The 20,333-nt window shown below is 39.7% G+C and overlaps 2 protein-coding genes and 1 non-coding gene across 3 annotated transcripts; 2 read left to right on the forward strand and 1 right to left on the reverse strand.

Annotated features, from left to right (window-relative positions):
* The first annotated feature begins 31 nt into the window (after positions 1-31).
* Positions 32-1,828, forward strand: fkbp2 (FKBP prolyl isomerase 2). The gene is made up of 2 exons (XM_034147522.1): positions 32-614; positions 1,561-1,828. The coding sequence occupies exon 1, from the start codon at positions 169-171 to the stop codon at positions 583-585; it is 417 nt and encodes a 138-aa protein (XP_034003413.1). The 5' UTR covers positions 32-168; the 3' UTR covers positions 586-614; positions 1,561-1,828.
* A 752-nt stretch (positions 1,829-2,580) lies between these two features.
* On the forward strand, positions 2,581-5,721 carry ncbp2 (nuclear cap binding protein subunit 2). The gene is made up of 5 exons (XM_034147521.1): positions 2,581-2,766; positions 3,190-3,276; positions 3,701-3,795; positions 3,957-4,095; positions 5,147-5,721. Exons 1-5 carry the CDS (start codon positions 2,692-2,694, stop codon positions 5,243-5,245), a joined length of 495 nt encoding a protein of 164 aa, XP_034003412.1. The 5' UTR covers positions 2,581-2,691; the 3' UTR covers positions 5,246-5,721.
* A 1,376-nt stretch (positions 5,722-7,097) lies between these two features.
* On the reverse strand, positions 7,098-7,169 carry trnap-cgg. The gene has a single exon. It is a non-coding gene; the product is annotated as a tRNA-Pro (tRNA).
* Positions 7,170-20,333: the final 13,164 nt, after the last annotated feature.

Below are 20,333 nucleotides of genomic sequence, written 5' to 3' on the forward strand. Positions count from 1 at the left end.
ACCATTCAGTAAAGTGCTTCCGGTTGAATCATACGTACATCCGTTTTCAATGCCAGATTTCCCAGCTCGTTTCCGTTGATCATCCTTCCCAACATTCGCACACGGAGCGCTGAGATTCGTCATCTCAGAATTGAACTCTCAAACCCGTGGACACTGTGAACCGCTGCCATGCGTTTGCTTTTGTTTTTCGCCGTGACCATGCTGTCTCTGATCCCGGCGGCAATGAGCGGAGCCGAGAAGAAAAAGCTGCAGATCGGCATCAAGAAGCGAGTCGACAACTGCCCCATCAAGTCCCGCAAAGGAGACGTGCTGAACATGCACTACACCGGCAAGCTGGAGGATGGCACTGAGTTTGACAGCAGCATCCCCCGCGACAGGCCCTTCACCTTCACCCTGGGGACCGGTCAGGTGATCAAAGGCTGGGACCAAGGCCTGCTGGGAATGTGCGAGGGCGAGAAGAGGAAGCTGGTCATCCCCTCCGAGCTGGGCTACGGAGACAGGGGAGCTCCCCCAAAGATCCCCGGAGGAGCGACGCTCATCTTCGAGGTGGAGCTGCTCAGCATCGAGAGGAAATCCGAGCTTTGATGAACAGGAGATGAGGGAACTTTCGAAACGTACGTTTTTTATAAATGTGTGGTTTACACTGATTTGGATGCCTCCGATTCTTACCTTAACACCATCCATTGTGTAGGCCTAAATCATGCCTGGAAAACAACATGGCCTCGGTTTCCTGTGGGGTAATCTGATTAAATGCAAATGAATTTAGAGGTGCTCCATCTAAACTCAGAATTACATTACAATAAATGTATTTCAACTAGATTTAACTCAGAAAACATGCGTCAAAATTATATGATAAATCAAATTAAAAAAAATATATAAAAACAAGCCACATGTTAGTATGTTATTGAATCTCAGTGACAGCTATTCGCCACATTTAAATAAAGTAAATACCTCTCAATGTTGCAGTGTTTCATGTTCGTCTACTATGACTTAATTAAAAAAAAATATATATATATATATATATATACACAATTTAACTCAACAAAGGGACCCTTAAAACCCTCTTCAAACTACACCACTTTGAGATTTTCAAAGCGTTTCAGCTTTTTTTAAATCTTATGAAAAAACCTGTTGAACCAGCTTCCAATCCCAAAATGCTTTAATCTTCATGCATAATATTAGGAAATAAACTTGTAAACCTTCTGCGGTCACACCCTTGTAACTATGGATGCAAACAGACTCCCAAAGAGTGATGAAAAAGTTGACAAAAACTCCATTGAACTCCATTGAACTCAAAACTAGACATTTCTTGAGAGAAGCAGAAAATCCTGCTTTCTAAGCCGCTCGCTAGCTCATATTTCTTACACCACAAACCTGAACTCTAGATCAAGGCGTTCGGCTGCATTTTTTAAATAATATTTTCACTATAGGTGTCACGGTTCTGACTGGAAAGAGAATATTTTCTAAATGTAACCCCTTCAACACCTGTGCTTTTTTGCACCGTTTGGATTACATTTCAAATTTGAAGGTTTTACCATTAATTTACCATTTTTCTTTCAGGTTCCAGGAGCTGCTGCAGCATTACGTGGAGATTATCTGACCTCTGATGAAGAACTTCATGGAAAATCTGGGAGTAGAGTTAGCAACCCCCTGGCAGAGCCACTGTCCTTGTTTCACTGGCTTTGCCCATTGTGCTCTGATTTATTGGTCTGAAGTTATTACAAGATGTGATGTATGTCCGTGCTTAACAAACTATGAGCAGTGAGCAGCTAAACACAGTATTTGGCTGCAGGTTGGAAATAAAGACATGCCCTGCAGTTTCAGTTCATCTGTGTTTCTAATTGTCTCTGATTTTATAAGTGTGATCATTTGTACATTCTTTTCATAGAACAATTTTGGTTGTTGTTGAATAAGTCAGGAAAGGATGGTTTAGTATACATGTTTTTTACTTTTTAAGTATTTGATAAATGACAATAAAATGTTAAATTGAAGGGGAACTTTGCAGTCTGATGTGGTTTTGTTGAACAACATTTTTTTCATACACATAGATAAAATCTGTAGGGAAACGTGTGTGGTTATATTTATCTACTTCAAATATATAAAATGTATTTAAAAATGTTCTTTAAATATCCAAAAGAAAACACAAAAAGCAGTCTCAGTTACCAGTGACACAGATGGCAGCAGCCAATAGAAAAGCACCACATCACACAGTTCAACTGCCAGCTTCCATCATGTCATGTGCCCCGGGGCATTTCTCTCTCTGTAGCCATGAGTTTAATCAATGGATGGAGGATTAGACATTTGGTGTATCATATAATGTAAGGGGTGCCAATTTTGGATTTAGCTATAACTACTTTAATTTGGGAAATGTTAGACCATATTTAGGTCTCAAAATTCTCGTGGTTCCAGTAAATTGTGATTTTGGATTGTTATGTGAAATGTATTACAGAATGAGCGACGTCTATAAGCCCTTCATATTTTTGATTTACATCAAACAAAAATAGAAGTTTTTATTTTTCCCCCCAGAAACACAATAATGATAGTGAGCCCCACTCCGAAGCAGGAGGGGCGGTAATGCAGCTCGCACGCAGGTTGCTATGAAGAAAGTACGGACAATATTTTTGACGGACAAGTAAACCGGAAGTTATCTCTGCGGACTCGCTCCGGCTGGCTCTCTGCGATTTGTTCAACATGTCTGCTAAATTAAACGCGTTGCATAGCGACTCTTATGTTGATATCAGTCAATACAGAGACCAACATTTTAAGGTGAGCTTCAAATTAGTTTAAAAGACTGGAATCATTTATTGTAATGTCAAAGTGACGGTTTATCATGTTAGCTTACAGTTAGCAACAGTTAGCTAACAACAGAGAGGGCAGCTCACGCTTTGTATGGAGGCGTTTATTGCTTTGTAACCTTAGGTTTAACTCATTCAAGATATGATAATGTATTAACTACTTGACCCATATTTTATTACCATGTTTTATTTTGCATTCTACCGCAAGCGTCTCCATTGCAGTAGCTTAACGTTTAATTGAGTTTGTATTTAAACAAAGCCGCTCACTGGAGTTCTCAGACGTTAATCGGAGTTGATTTGAAATCAAGAAATACCTGACGTAAATCCACTGAGGTGCTTTAGATATGGAATAATGAGGTACAAATTAAATTAACGGCGCTGCTTGTGTTTTTAGGGTAACCGCTATGAACAGGAGAAGCTGCTGAAGCAAAGCCACACTTTGTATGTTGGGAATCTCTCCTTCTACTCCACAGAGGACCAGGTAGGAAACACTAAAAATAAGTATATTTGTGTGCACAAGCAAGTATTTAAATCAATAAGTCTCACTGTTCTGTTTTTTAGAATCAAATACCGCATAATCATCATGTTCTTTTATGTTAATAAGCTGATAAATTAGGCTCCGTTCAAATAAATGACTTTTTTCTGTATACACTGGGCTTGTTATGGCATATGACTTGTTGTCCCCAAAGCCGTGTGATTACAGCTGTTAGTGATCAGTAATAATTTGGATTTGAGTGTGGTTAACGTTTGCATTTATGTTTTTTAATCAGAGACAAAAGCTAGTTTAAAATATTGAAATGGCGGTATACTTTTTACCAATTTAATTGTTAAAAGTATTTACAGGTAATTATTTAATGCTCAACAGATCATTTTTATAATAACTTGTATTCTCTTTGTAACTGCAGGTACACGATATCTTCTCTAAAGGTGGAGACGTCAAGCGCATCATCATTGGTCTGGATAAAGTGAAAAAGACAGCCTGTGGATTCTGCTTTGTAGAGTATCCTTTTATATGAAAAATACTTTATTTAACCTACAGCAAACACTCATATCTGTCAACAATCTGCTGACGTTTAACTAACATTTTACCACTATAGCTTAAAGTGATCATGTTTTCTAAGTGTACTAGTCTGCAACAGACCGTAACTCCTGCTCTACCAGATACTACACTCGGACAGGAGCAGAAAACGCCATGCGCTTCATTAACGGCACACGGCTGGACGACCGTATCATCAGGACAGACTGGGACGCCGGCTTCAAGGAGGGACGGCAGTACGGCCGCGGCAAGTCTGGAGGACAGGTGAGGAGGATTCAGACACTTAAGATAGATACAGTTCAGAGAGATGCACCGAATGGTTTATTGGCTTAAAATAAACGGTCTACATATCAGCAAACCAAACATTTGTGTGTACAGAATCTGTGTATAACAAAATCTGAAATGTCTCACTAAAGAATACAATAGAATATACAGTTTGGCAGTGCTTCCTACATGGTGAATATATGTTAGGTATATGGTGAAGTAGCGAAAATCATTGCTGCCCTCCCCTGGGTGGTGTTCTGGATCTCCTGCCTTTTCATTTGTGTCGTTCATATTGAAAAGTTTTGGAAAACAATTGTCATGGCCTGGCTCTTGGCCATAACAAAAAGCGTGGGAAGGACAAGAATATATAGGAAACGGTATTTATTTAACAAAACTCAATGTGGCCAAAGACAAACAAAAAGGCAAGGCAAAAAAGAATAGACGACGTGGCTGCTCTCCGAGGTCCGGTCCTCTGCGGGGAGAGAGATCGAGAGTCTGCTCAGGCCTTTAAATCCTCCGGTGCCAGCAGCCAGGTGTCCTCAATCAGCGCTGACACAACAGAGGGAGAACATTAAAGGGCCATACACACACACCACAGGAGACAGTAAAGCAGGGGTCGTCACACAATATAAAACACAGCATGCTATGGTATTTAAATGATGGCATTTACGGAGAAAAAAATCAACACACTACATTATGACATTTGAAAACACCAGTATGATATTTAGAAAGTGAACTCTTGTCCAAAAATAAATTATGCATGCCTCACCGTGGCCTTTGTAGAGACAGCATTAATATAGCATGGCATTTGAAAAATGAAAGATATTATGCTATTAACTAATGCATAATAATTTCAAATGGGTTGTATTGCTGCACAATAAGCTTTCTGACTGAGTGTTAATGAAGAAGCATAAATATTGTACTAAGAACTGGTTTATTGGGGGTGAAAAATAGACAATTGCCCTTAATTATATAAATGATTTGGACCCCCAGCATTAAAATAATGAATAATGTGTATTTACTGTAACCCTCTGATTGTGTTCTCCTGTAGGTGAGAGATGAGTACAGGCAGGACTACGATCCGGCCAGAGGCGGCTACGGTAAGCTGGCTTCGCAACATCGAGGCGCGGAGGTTCAGAATAGTTTTTAACTGAACCCCACTGCAGGTGTCCCCCCTCTCAGTCCTGGACCAGAACCACATCATGCTACCACAGACAGTTAGTCGCTGTGTAACCAATACAGCTCTACAGCTGGTCTGCACGGACCACTGGAGCCTGGAAAATAGCAGCTTTTATTTATTTTTTCTCTGTCTTTCATACCGGCTAACAGTTTACAAGTTATCACAAGCCAAACTCCAAACTCACGGTGTTTTTATTTGTGCATTGACATACCCGCAACTCCCTTTCAGGCTGGGAGAGGCTCTGATGATATGTGGTGACTGAGTTGATGATGTGTCAAATAACAAGACTGTTTAAGGATGTTGTTGTGTCTCAACGTTGGGTTAAAGGTAATCCTCTGAACGAATAGAAAGGATGCATTCTGTTATCTTAACTGGTTTCCACAAATGAAACTTGGTGTCCCAAATTGGGTATGCTTTTTTTAAATAAAGATTTTCATTTTTGATGAGTCATGTTTTCTTTTCCTTGTCACCATATATGAGATTTTAATCCAATAGTCTCTGCTTAAATTTAAAGTGGACCTATCATGGTATATTTAAATGATATATTATAGGGCCATACCTATATAAGGTATTTTTATACGTTTCTGTTTTCAAAATACCAAACAGATCATGCATTTTAGCCATGCCTCATTTCTCTCAATTTGCACTTTTTTTTAGCTCTGCTCTGCAAGGGCAGATTCAGTGAGAACAGCACCATCTACAGGCCTGGCATATGTACTACAGCGTCTCCAGCGCTTTCGAACGGCAATGGCCGTGGCTGTCTCCTCCTGATTGGTGGAGTTGGCCCAATAGCCGTAGCGCCACTGTCCTGACGTCAGGACAGTGTTCAAATCTGGATCAGTTTTTATCAGATCCGTTGCAGCCCCTTTTTTAGAGATTTGGGTATGGAGGAAAATAGAGAGGGTTGTGTTTTCTGACACTTGGTGAGTTCCCTGGAACACCGGGGACACATATTCATGTATAAAAGACGTACAAAAGTGCATTTTGCATGATAGGTCCCCTTTAATGTATGCTTTTTAGGGGAGAATACATTAACATATTGCATAAATACACATGTGTTGTCTTGTCTGTATTTTTGCAAACTAAGCAGAAACAAGTGATGTTGTCCCTTAAACCTTAATGATTAATAGGTACTTTGGCCTGGGGAAATAATTTCCATTCCCATCACTAACAAATCCCCTATTTTAAATACAGACAGCTGCTTGTATTAATGTCAAGCAGACCTAGCAATCATTACTGCTTTGGAGTGTTTTTGTCCAACTGATATTTGCTCGACCTTTAGGTTATTTTTAGCTGTTATGTCCTAACTTTCTCATTAGGGAAATATTTAGCTCACATCACAAAGTTTACCAGCTATCTTGTACTTTGTCAGTCTGCTGTCTTGTGCTGGAAAGTAGGGTTTAGATAAATCCCGCTGTTGGACACTGCTGCTGGTGAGAGTGAATGAAAATAGTATATGGTCTGTTTATCCAAAACAATGAGCTTAAATAAAGTTGGGGTTTGTAACTAGTGACTCATTTCTTATAAGACAAAGTCTTATTTGTTATTTCATATACAAATGCAAAATAACTGCTTAAATATATTCGAATCTCAGAATAGCTTTGTTTCCTTGATTCTATCTTCTTTAAATCTAAATGAAGACAAGCCAGAGGTCCTCTAAACATTAGCAAAACATTTTTTTCCCTGAATGAAGACCTCAAGTAATTCTTACACTTCCAGTTTTTTATTGATTCTTTCCAGGAGAGGAATACATCAGACGTAAGTTATAATCAGTGGTCAATGTCTTAGCTGAAATGCCATTAAACAAAGATTCTTCAAATCAGGGCTTGTCCGGGATTTGAACCCGGGACCTCTCGCACCCGAAGCGAGAATCATACCCCTAGACCAACAAGCCATAGATGGTCAACAGTATATTTAATCCATACTTTTTTCAATAAAGCATACTGTTAAATGTGTCTTTGCAAAACTTGTAAAGGATCATACATGTGCTGTTTGCATTCAACACTTCATTGTGATTAAACACATTTGAACTGTACAAATGTTAAAGTGCAGGGAAATTGCAATTCTATTTTGTCATGCACCAATCTTCTGCATTTTTTAATAACACGTCTACTGATACAGTTTAGATAATGTCCATACTGTATGCATAGTTTTGTAAATATGAAATGGACATGGATGTTAATTATCGTATCATCCTAATTGAAGTGTAATTCAGAGCATTGCATCAATAACAACTTTTGGGAGCCGGCAAAGTTCAGGTTGAGGACAGCCTCTCCTTTATCTTTGCAGCCAAGCAAAATAGGCTTGTGATTACAGTGATCATCTTGCTGCTCAGTTTTAGAGGGCTCCGTTCCTACACAGTCCTCATTCCACGTGTAATAAAGAGCATGGTATCTTGGCAGTTTCAGAGCAGGCAGCTTTATCTCAGAATGAGCTCTAGCAGGGAAGTGAGTAGCAGAATACTAAACTCATGCTTTAAAATTGGCTCAACTTTAGACCTTTTTATTGTTATATTCCTGACAATTCCTGCCATCAGCTACCACATCTTACTCTAAATCACATCCTATCCGCGTAGCAGGTTTTGAAAATGAACACAAGATGGCAGAAGAGGAAGTGGAGTTCCTTGGAAGATAAAAAGGGACACAGAAATGAGCTGACAGTGAATCAACAGCCATGCACTTTTGATTGGTGCTCACGGTTCTCATCGTGATGAGAGAAACTTCCCTTTCTATCATGAGAGGAATGGACACAAAATCTATTTGAAAAAGGGGAATCCCAACCAAGGCTGCTGGATAACTGCCATGGCACATGAAACGATTGTGGTGTAGCACAACAAATTATGATTTAATTTATTTTAAACCACAGGAAAAAAAATACAAATAGGACTACAGATTTGTTTGATACTGATATCTAGTAAATGTATTGTCAAAATAGCAATAAAATACCAGCTTGAGTCAGTTGTAGACCTGAAGCCGCAGTGATAGAGCATGACAATACTCAGGAAGTAAGCAGATAAGTCGAAAAGCAAGTGAGCATAGAAGTAGAAAAGTAAGCTAAATTTGCTTGTCACAGTCTTCCTGCCTTCAGCCACATCCTCACTCCTCCTGCATTCTCCATCCGTCCACCAGATGCCCTCAGACTTTCTCACCTGTCCTGTCACCAAGGGCGCCGGAAGCGGGGGGGCCAGGGGGCCATTGGCCCCCCCACTTTTCAGCCCTGCCCCACATTTTCGCAGCGGCGGATGCCGTGGAACACTGTACAAATCCCGTTTCAATAATTCCCCTCTACTCTAAAGTCGCATCTAAAACGCGATCTGATATAGCTGTGTATATTTTGTTATGTTTGATTGTTATATTCAATCTCATTAGCTACAGGCATTTTTTAAGCTTGTAAAGCTCTCACTCGCCACTCTGCTGTTCCACAGCGCCGCTTCCCCTCCCTCTGCTGAAATTATGAATGTAAGGCGTATAGTAATCATAGATAACACGGCAGGGTCCGTTACAGTTTGTTTTTATCTGATTTCAAATAAACAAAGTCTTGGCTTTCAGAATATTAAACTTGTTTCGGCAAATTCAGATGATAAATACAACTTTGAAGCTTGTAACGGCATAATTAGAAGCGGAGAAGGAGTAACTTTACGTCACTGCAGGCATAACAGCCGGTGTTTCTCGTGAGTGTTTTCCCCGGGAAACAAACACAATACACACAAACGCAAAAATACACACACACTCGCGGGCTTCCCCCAGACCAGTAATCCAAACGAAAATATCTTCCCTCCGTACTATTTTGATCATTTGCTCCGCTAATCAATCAGATCGATCCAGAGAAGAGGAAACTTTAAAGGCCTTTTTCTCAAAATGATGACTCTGTAACAGTCATTATATAATGTGACATATTTTGCTTAATATTTGGAGTAGCCTACAACAATCCTGATATCATTAGAAAGCTATGAATCTCCTCTTTCCAGCAGTGTATACAACTCAAAATGTGTCTTCGGGTCAATGCCACTGATTTCGATGGAGCAGGTCACTTTGCATTAGGTAAAATAAAGCAGGCAGACATAACAGGAAGAATATGTACATTTTAACCCAATCAAATAGGACATTGTCACACCATTCAAATGTATCCATGTAAATTACAACCAATAAAAAAGCTTAGATTTGTTTATTCGTTACGTTGTTTACTTTATTTGTTACGTTGTTCTGTGTGTGTCAGCCGTTAACATAGATAGAAAGAATATATACACTTGCAAACACGTCAGAAGAACCAGCGCAGAAGAAAACACAGTAAATACAGTCAATCTAAACTTAAATTAACAACTGGAAGGTCACATCCCTGACATCCACGTCTCCGGAGCCTGGACCTTCATCAATCATAGAACCAGCGAAGCCAGATGAACCCAAAAGCAGCAGCTCCTCTGCGGCCGCAGAGACTGTCAAAACCGCCGCCACCCCCGTCGTTGAACCGAAACATGGTTCCGACTGCATGGAGGTTTGTTGTCGGGACATTGAGACGGGTAAAGCTGCAGCTAACTGACCGCTAGATTATTTGGGCAAAGAGAAAGGTACTTCAACGCAGAATGGTACAAAAACAGAGAGTGGTTCATTATTTGCAAAACCACTAAACGGACCTTCTGTGAAATATGCAGATTTGCTGCTGTCAAACGGCTTGTAACTTTCTCAAAATGTGGAGATGATAGCTTTGTTAATACCGGAGTTAATAACTGGAAAAGTGCCCAAGCCTCCTGGACAGCCACGAAAAGTCTAATTTCCACAGAGAGTGTATTAAAAAAAAGTGCGCTTTTTTCAGTCAACATACAGCTTGTCAAACAACAGCGTATTGAGCAGGAAAAAAGAAGAGATGAAATGATGGAGCAACTGAGCAATCAGGGGGCATGCGGATAAGGAGAGCAATTTCCAAAAGAACTCGTAGCTGAGAAAAACCCCACTCTGAAAAGCTTCATGCTCACCGGGAAATATGCATCATGAGACAATTAATTAACTTATAAATCTAATGTATCGGGAGTCTCTCACCACTATATTAACTGAAATTTAAAAGCAATACAAAACATGCAGTTATTGTGCTTCCAGCAAACATCCACTGATAAACTGCGATGTTAACAACCTCATGATAACCTCATATTTTTTTAACTTAGGATCTACCTGTGTTTAGTCTAGAAAAAGGTAAATGTGCATTTTATTATAAAGGTGTGTATATTTACAGACTGTTGCAAAAACTAAGAAGCTTATAAACATCAGGTTTAAAACTAAAAGAGCTTTACAAAAAAGTAACACAATTAGAGATGTTTGGAGTTTTATTTTAGTTATTAATTCACATTTTTTGTCAAAGAGATGCTGATTTGATACCGTTAATACAGTTACGGCATTTCCTGTTTCTGCCGGAGAGAGGGGAGTTTGTCCCAAAGTTTGCCGCTGTATCTACTCCCTCCATCTGACAGGAGGGAGCCTCGATCATGTGTCACTCCACGGAGTTCACTCCGTCACGGAGGGGGAGTGTGTAGGGTGTAGGGCGTGGTTTGGGATTGGGCCATACACACGCACTTTTTTTGGCCCCCCCACTTCTAAAATGAATCCGGCGCGCCTGCCTGTCACCTGACTCTTTCATTCACCTGTTTCCACTTTATCTCATCAGCCCTGAAGTGTACAACACACCCATTACCTACTCCGCCCCAGACAGACTTTCAATGTTAGATATGCCTTTGCTTTTCAGCCTTTTGAACCAGACCTTGAACATAACCTGTCCCTGTTTTGTTGCCTGTTCCTTACCCGCTCAACTGTCATGGATTTTTCAGACTGTTGGCAGTAAATGTCCCTTTATCCTACCTGGCTGCCTGGTAAGTATCAGTCTCTGTTTGAGTCCTTCATCTGTTGGTTGAATTCTCTGAATGTTACATTGCTCAATTGTTCTTTTGGTGAGATAAACGTGTTTTTAAAGTTAGCTAAATAGCAAAACATAATGGTGAAATGTTCTAAAAAGTATTGAATAATCAGTTGAAATAAACAGAGCTAAAACCACTACATAATGGTGGTGGTGTAGTAGTAGTAGTAGTAGTAGTAGCAACGATTTCAGGCATTTCTTTATTACACTGAAGTTGGGTTAAAAGGATCTGTGGCCTCTTCTTTCGTTACCTACAAATTAGGAGCTTTGTATGCAAGACATTCAGCTCTTTTCCAAATAAGCCCATAAAGTCACATAGTGACCATATCCTCGAACTGAAGTCAGACCGTAGAGGACTGATTTCACTGATTTATGATCTCATTGGCAATGTCAATCCGCACCCTATTGAACATTTAAGAGCTGCTTGGGAATCTGATCTGGGAAGAACTTTGACGGATGACCAGTGGGAATCAGTCCTGGACCGGGTGCACACATCTTCTGCTAAACACAGCCTGATACAACTGAAAGTGGTACACAGAGCTCATTTAACTAACGCTAGATTGGCTAAAATGTATCCAGAGGTTGAACCGTCTTGTCCCCGATGCAGAAGCCAGCCAGCAGACCTAATACACATGTTTTGGGTATGTCCCAGCCTCTTTACTTTCTGGAGATGTATTTTTAAATCTTTTAGTGAAATGTTTAAAACTCGTATTGAGCCTGACCCGCTCTGTGCCCTTTTTGGTTTGGCACCAAAGGTGACCTGTGCATCCCTACCAAACAGTGCTCAGATAGTTATAGCCTTTTCTACACTTCTTGCGAGACGTTTGATTCTTCTAAAATGGAAGCAACATTCCCCTCCATCCTTTTCTCAGTGGGTCAAAGATGTTATGTACTTCTTACAGCTAGAGAAAATTAAGTTCTTACTCAGGGGCTCCTCTAACACCTTTATTAGAACATGGAAACCCTTTCTGGACTTCTATGACTCCTTACAAGATCCACTTGATAAAGAATAAGGTTGGATTGAGCGGTGAGCAGTTGATTCATCTTTTTTTTAATTTTATTTCTATTCCATTATTATTATTTTCTTTCTTTGTGTTTATCTCTGTGTTTTCTTTTTCTTTTCTTTTTTTTCTCCTCCTTTGCCCCCCTTGAACTAATGTCATTATGAAAATACTGTATTTTACTGTTAAAGGGCTCTGTATCCTGTAACTCAATGGGTTAGTGGGTGGTGGGTGGGAGAGTGGTGGGATTGAAATGAAGATTTTGATTTGTCAGCATGTGTGTATATATCTTTACTGAATTTGTATCACTTGCTTTTGTTAAAAAACTGAGAAAATCAATAAAAATATTTACCATAAAAAGGATCTGTGGCCTCAACAGCAGAAAGGATTGTAAAAGGTTTTAAATCTGCCCTTAAAAACATAAAGAACCTGTTCATGATCCATACAAGCTCTATGCATTGAAGTTATGATTATATGACATTTTGTGTGAGCCTGGGGATTCATCCACTTCATTTCTTCTGCAGCAGAGGAGGTAAAGCTCACCGAGGCCCCGCATGATACGCTTCTTGCACATTTACAACATTAGCTGTTATCATAGCGCGGTTCAAAAAGTCAAGTTCAAAAGGGGTCAAGTGAGAATTAGACAGTGCCGAGGCCAAACCCAGAATTAATGAGACGTTTATGCAAATGAGAGGGCTGTTTGGAAATATGGGGAAAGAATTCCATTCAAATCCTCTGCTTTGTCTCACTGATAAGCTCATTACTTAGGCAGCTTGTCATTGGCTGCTTACAGATGATGCAGTTAGATAATGATCGCCCATCACAATGAAGAACAACAGCTCTCACTGTCAGCGTGATGATACTCCCTGACCTGGTCATTAATTCATAATAATATTCACTCATGGATAAGCAGACTTAATACACCAGCAGATCACTTGCTCAATCTCCTTTCACCCCTATGCACATCCCTTTATCTCTGGGGATTTTCTATACAGGTTTTTTAGGAAATATTATTATAGTGTGCTTCAAACTTTGCGGCAGCTTTAGGAAGTTCACTTTCTGCTGTGACTGGCAAAGATGAAAAAGCCAGGCATCTAAAGATTTTTTTTCTTCCTGAGTTTAGTTTGAAAGCACTTGACTAGCCCTCAAAGAGCCTTGACCTCAACCCCATTTATAATGAACTGGAACGCTGATTGTGAGCCAGACATTCTCGTCCAACGTCACAGGCCGACCTCTCGTGGCTGAATGGGTGCAAATCAGCCTCCACCGCCTTGTGGAAAGCTTTCACAAAAGAGAGGATGCATCATATGCCCATAGTTTAGGAATTAATGTTCAACAATTATGTATGGCTGTAATGTTCAGCTGTCCACGTGCACTGCACTAGTTGGCCTTTCAGTACTCTTTGTACTTTTGGCCATGTGGTATACATTTGATTTAGATTTTATATCTGATAATGCATCAGTTTTGTCCTTATTAATAACCTTATTTGTGTCTAATCAACATTTGGCACTGTGCAGTAGTGTGTCAGGACAAAGAGGATGACTCACACAGTTTATTTAACTCCGTTAATAAAACATGACCACAAAGTGCAAAATATTGGAGAATACGTTAAGCTTACGATTTTCTTCATAAGTGCATGTCATGCATTATGTCATAAACTTTTAACTTTCACCAACGTGTATTTAAAGATCCAAGATTGAAAGGCTTTATTGTCACATGCACAGTAGCTACAGTGTAGAAATTGGCAATGACAATATTAAGTCCCAAGCTCTTCCAACAATGCAACATAGTTATACTGTATAGGACATAAAACAAAACAAAAAATAGTGCAAGAAGAAACAGAGGTGTGAGGTTTTTGACCTATAAGATGGATTGCAGAAGAAAGCATTTCTCATTGTTGGGTTGAAAGAAATGATCACTAAACTTAAAAATAACATTGGATGTATAAAACCTATAAACAGAACTTGAAATCTAGAGAAAAAAAAGGTTTTCATAATATACAATATAATGTCATAAAAGTATTAGTTTATCATTTCTCTCTCATGTGTTTTCATGTCTGAAAAGACCCCAAATGAACACTGTATGTGTATGGGGACTATTTACATTACTAAGCACATCATTTAAACAGTACTTAAATAAGTAAAGGATATACATTTATATTCATTTTTCATTTCTGAAATTGTTCTCCATAAGTCTTGTGATTAAGAGATGGAAACATAGCAGAGAAGGAATACATTTTATGTAAGGAGAAACCTATATAATGCATCTGAAACAACATTAAGCGTTATATATTTAAAGTCAGAAAAAACATTAACCTCCTCCATATTTTATTTGCACTAAGAGAATAATATCAGCCACCGGCTTTTCAAACAAACAGCGACTTATATGCAGATATCCTGTTATTGAGGGGTATCTCATTACAGCACCGTTATTCACTTCTCTGTGAGGACTGAATTGGAAACACATCTACCCCAAAGAGCAGAAGCATGCCCACAAAGAAGCCAAAGTAGCTTGACATTTAGCCATGGGGGAAGTATTTGTTGGAAATGGGGTGTTTTGTCTGGTGGCATGCTTTTGTATTCAGCCTAAATGTGAGCATTAGTGTCGGTCTAGATTGAGACTGAGCAGTGTGGTGCGATAAGGCTGAAGAGGAATCGCTGAAAATGATTTGACATGAGGAGCTTTGTGTCGAGGCTTCAAAGGCACCTTGTCCGCACACACATGCTTTTGTACAGCATTTCATCATCTGCTGTTGCATTTGCTTTGTTTCATCTGTCATCCCATGAAGGGGTGACGTAGAGATCATGAAAACATGAGTTTCATGTCACTGAAATTAATGGCAAGACTTCAAGACAACACTATAAAATCATCGTTGGTGAACAGAAAAAAGAGTAATGATCCTTGAAATATGTTTCCTACTTTGATCGGGGAAAACAGCTTTTATTTGGTTGTCAAGGGAATTTGGAACGTGTGGCTTTTTGGATGGACAAATGCCCTGTTGCATTTCCAATTTAGGCATGTTTATTGTTTATTCTCCCTCTGTCTCAGTGGGTTTGGGCGGCAGATCAACCCCTCCAGCTGTCAGCAGGAGATTGACTAAGATGAAAGATGTATCTGCTATAACAGAAGTGTGCTGTGTGGAGGAAATGGCCCGGATGGGAGGGTGTGTCAGGAAGAAGAAGATTAAAGGAATATTATTTTCATTTGATTAGACGAAAAAATCCTGGAGCCGTATTAAATACACTAAGAGCAGCGGAACCTAAAGCGAAACCAACGAGGGTTACAGGAAACGCATTATTAGAATTGAGAGTCAAATTGGAAATAATGTTATTTTCTTAAATGGGTCAAGGTTCTCAAACAATCGCATTCTCACTATCCTGGATAACATATTTGGTTGCTGACGTGTAAACTCTCGACAACTCTTGTCTAAAAAGGAGGAAAGAAAATGCTAAAATGACAGACATTATAGCCCGTCATTTCTGCATAATCAGACAAGTTTAACATCTGGATTAATTGTACCATGAGTCTGTAGGCTGTCATCAAGATCTATGTACTATTCATTAGTGTTTTGTCTTTTGTGACTCCAATGCATGCAAAAACAATCATAGTAATAGACATCATCATTTTTGACTCGATGTCATAGCTACTCATCAGATCTTTCATCCACATCTCAGACTACAAATCTGTATGTAAAAAAAGTATGGAGTCATGCCTTGTGAATGATATAATCTTTTGCAAAGAAATTGGTATTGGCATTGCTGGATTCAATATGTTTGGAGCTTTACTCAAACCATGACAGAAGTTAGGATATATCTGCCGTTGCTGCATGAGTTTGGACCTTCTTCAAAGGTTTCTTAATTAGTTTTGGCAATTTGTATTTTTTGGTTAATGTTAGGGAAACTTCATGGCCACCAGGGCCTGCCTTACGACTAACAAGGAGTTTATATTTGACTTAATGTCCAAACGACCCAAAGGAGGCAGAACAAACTTGGCTTGAGGCATTAATTAGACTGTGCTCACCAGAGTGTGATAAGAGCAACAACCACAATTAAGTGTTTAATTGCGACCGACACAACAGCAACAGCTCGCCTTGCATCCATTTTAAAATGTCTACAGGCACTACCATTAGTTCCTTCATTGGTGAAGACTTTTTTCATTTTCCTCAGTTTACACCAAAACTCAGGTAAAGATAATTCAGATTATAAAGGGTTGTCTGTTTGGACAGCAGCTCTGACTCTCCACTATCCGCATGTCTTGTTCCGGTGCGAGTCCCTGTCTGTCACAGCCACTGAACTGGTGATTCTGTCGGGTTGCTACAGCTCATAGACCTGGGAGGCGCTGGCCCTAATATCACGCTCCACAACACGCTCAATACCCCGCAGCTTTCTGGAGAGCTTCACCTCATCCTCGATGCTCCAACGGCGCCTCAATACATGTGTTCGTCTTGCTCACTCACTAAAGATCAATGTCAGCTGAGGGAAACGCTTACCAGTCCAGGTTTTTTAGTGACAGACGTGCTGTCATGCTCAAGGATGAAAGTTTCTGCCCCAATGTTTCCCCTCTGATCTCCTTGTGTCTTAAAACATGCTGCTCTAAATGTGATGTATGTGCAAAAACCACTGTCACGCTTGAGCTCCTCCTGTTTGAACCGTAAGGCACCGAGTCCCTCCAGCAATCATGTTAAGGCTAATTGAACAAACTTATAATTACAGGAGAATTTTTCAGTCTGTTTCAATTCAGTACAGTCCATTTCCTGCCTCTGATCGATCCGCTTTCTTCCTCCAAGCGGTACTGATGACTGTCTGTGAAAACTAAAAGCATCACAGATCCAAACCTTACGACCCGTCTCTTTGGTTTTCTCTCCCTCTCCTCTGAGTAAACACCATCCATCACTTAGGAATAGAGAGATCACCGGGTAGAGAGATATTTTCCTTTTGGCAGATATGGGGTTACAAAGTAAATCTCAATTGAAATCCTTTTGAGGAATAGGAGGATGGTGCAGATATGTCAAGGTAGCCTCAATTTTACTTACACTCTCATGTCCTTAAAACTGAGGAAAGCACTTCAGAATCTAGCATATACTTTACTTTACTTTACTTTACGGTTCAGATGAGTTCACCAAAAATACAAAGTTTCCTCACGTACTTCCATCTAGCCTGGCTTAAGTTTTGACAAATATATCCTTGAGGTTTTTAACGTGTACTTCAATACTCCCTTTTCAGGATCTGCACATCTCTTTACAGTGATCCATGTTGATGATTTACATTTAGAAGGTAAATGTTAAGAAAATATCACTCGTCACCGGCTTGATCTTCAATATCAGGATACATGTATTTATTATCCTTGCAAGAATGGAAGTAGTCATCACATACAGAGGTTGCATGGGACAAATAGTTCCCAGAACAGTGTCCTTCACATGCCTTAAATACAAGAGTATCACAGTCACAAGATGGAAGAATACCGGTCCAAAGCAGTATTCTTTGCTTAGTTCAGATTAGCTAAGGCCTGCGTAAGCAATAAACATGACAGTCATATGTCTCCATAGAGGCTGAATCATCATGTTAATCGTTGTCACATAGCTATCATATGCCTAAAACAGTGTGTCCTGACGCTCTTCTATCATACATCCTGTTACGTACACAGCTACGTAGGGCCTTTGTATTCATGTGCTACTCTGATATTGGAAGAGTACATTCAGTATTTTCCCAACAGTAAAGCTTCTCCAACCAAATAATACTGAGCTCACCACCACCAACAGATTGCATCATAAACTCCACGTGAAACACTTATTTATTCCCTCCCCTGATCTTCTGCTTATCTATGGAGAATATTCGATAAGACTGGAGCTGTTGGAGGAAGTTGCCCAGCAGGAGTGGCCTCTCAGCAGGCTCACCCTCAGGTTGACTGTGATGTCCAGGCCAGGCAGCAACAGACAAATGAGCAGAATCCTGCAGAGTGTGTGTCATCCGTGGGTTCATGTCAAACCCCGTCAGCTTCCATCTGCTGGGATGTCCTATATTTATCCTCCCTTGAAATGTCTGTCTGGGCATGTGTCTTTCTCTCCATTTGGGTCGGCTTGTTTGATTTGCCACCTTTCTCTGCTGACCTAAAATACACTCTGCCCCCTGAGGCGAATTTCAGCAAGAAAGTAGCCAATCAGTAAACAGAATCCTGTGACTCCTGTTACATGTATGTTACAAAAAACGTCTGAAACACATTGGACAGTATGCGCAGTGACTAATTGTAGGCTTTTCTTACGCTCGCGGACATGGGCAGATGATGAATTTTGATGACCAAATCAGACACTTGCAACATGTGGAAGTGGAAACTGTGAATTAGCCCTAAAAATATATGGGATATTTATTAATTCAAGTAAAAAATTAAGAAATTAGAAGCAAGTCATTTGTCTAGTAAACAAAACCATCGGCAGTGCAGATAAGACAACTCAACATGCAAATAAGACTCTGATTAATTTATTTTAAATAAACAACTTTTAATTAGGTAGTTAAAAATGAAATGCTATTTTTTGAAATAATAACAAGCAGTGTCTCTTTAGATTATTAATGCATTAAACAAAGATTCAATTACATGTTTAACTTGAGTGAAAGCCAGAAACTCTGCAGTTCCAGCACATTCTGTATCAATTAAGCACCAGTGAGGATATCATCTTGCTGTGGTTATGGGGATAGTGTGCCTCTCTGATTCTAGCAAGCTATTACCGTGTGTGTAAATAATACTCGCTAAATGGAAGCTAAACACTGCTATCTCTAGGAATCCCTTAAGAGCTGATCCCTTATCAGTGCCATTAAGTGTCTCTGAAGGAGGACGGTAAGAAAGTCCGATTTAACTGTCCGGCTGATGCACATCATTTCACAAATAGGCAGTTGCTGCTTGCTTGGAATTCAGAAGCTACACAGCTGTTTTAGGGGTTATTGATATCAGACATTTGTTTTTCAATTATTTAGTCAGAGTCATAATGCTGGCAGATCTCCATGCTCATGCTGATCCATGAGGGTGGGCTTTTACTGAATAAATAATAAATAAAGCTAAATAGAAGTTCAGGAAAATCCAGTGTTCTCATGGAAGATAAACAAATTGAATTACAATACAATAGGTGTACCCTTTAAACCTGTGAAATGAGCATGTTGCAAGGATGAGCCAGAGGAAACTTGAATACTAAAAATCAGTTTAAGAGATTGTTGTTTTCTCATCTCAAGTCTGACCTTGCTTTATAATTCAAGAATAAGTAACACCGCTAGGTTGTATTTCATTACAAGGGTGGCTGGGCAGAGACGTGGAGACGCTCTGACAAAAGACCAGAATATTCACAAAAGACAATGTCGGCCAAAAAACAAGATGGCCAGGCGCAACTCCTTGTTACTGTTTCTTAGTTGTTGAACATTTAGGCAGACTATCATACCAAATATACTTTTTACAGACTGTCAACACCATAAATTGTTGGTAATTCCCCCAGGCAAAGTCTTTAGGAAAAGTATGCATACATGGTTGTTAAGATAGCTCACATGCTCTGGACGGTTTGACAGTGAGACAGCCTGAGTATGCCAAAGAGTCAGACTGAGTGTGGACATTGGGATTGGGCCAATTAATGAATAATACCACCAAGGTGAGTTGAGGTTCTTCCAGGAGCTTGTGGCAATGGAGACACTGCATATTTTTCCAGACAAATGACCTGCCAAAAGCAGAGAGAATCTGGCAGCAGATGATGTGAATAAAAAGTTAGAGTGAGTGTGCATTGAAATAAATAGGATCATGTGAGTATAAAATGGTGACATAGGATTGTAGAGTGGCTCAATAAAAGCAGCAAAATCCTTAATATCATTTGAAAGCAAATTAAATCACCATATCAGGAATAGTAATAAACCTTAAATTACTCCCTTACCACCTGATACTGCCAAATGATTTGCTACCATTTTTCACAGGGAGGCTTTGCTGAGCACACATGCTAAATTTCAACACAAGTTGCATACGATTACATGGCAGCACTTCGCTCTTTCTCTCAGTATTTGCCCCTGAGCAAGGACAATTATGATGATAGGCATGACCGCCAATATAAGCTCTCATATGAAATTTCATCATCTCACATCAGCTGTACTGGACCATAAAGGACGCTGGGGTGAAATAGCATCCATTTGATATCA

The sequence above is a fragment of the Trematomus bernacchii genome, unplaced genomic scaffold (assembly GCF_902827165.1).
Source record: "Trematomus bernacchii unplaced genomic scaffold, fTreBer1.1, whole genome shotgun sequence".
Classification (NCBI taxonomy): Eukaryota; Metazoa; Chordata; class Actinopteri; order Perciformes; family Nototheniidae; genus Trematomus; species Trematomus bernacchii.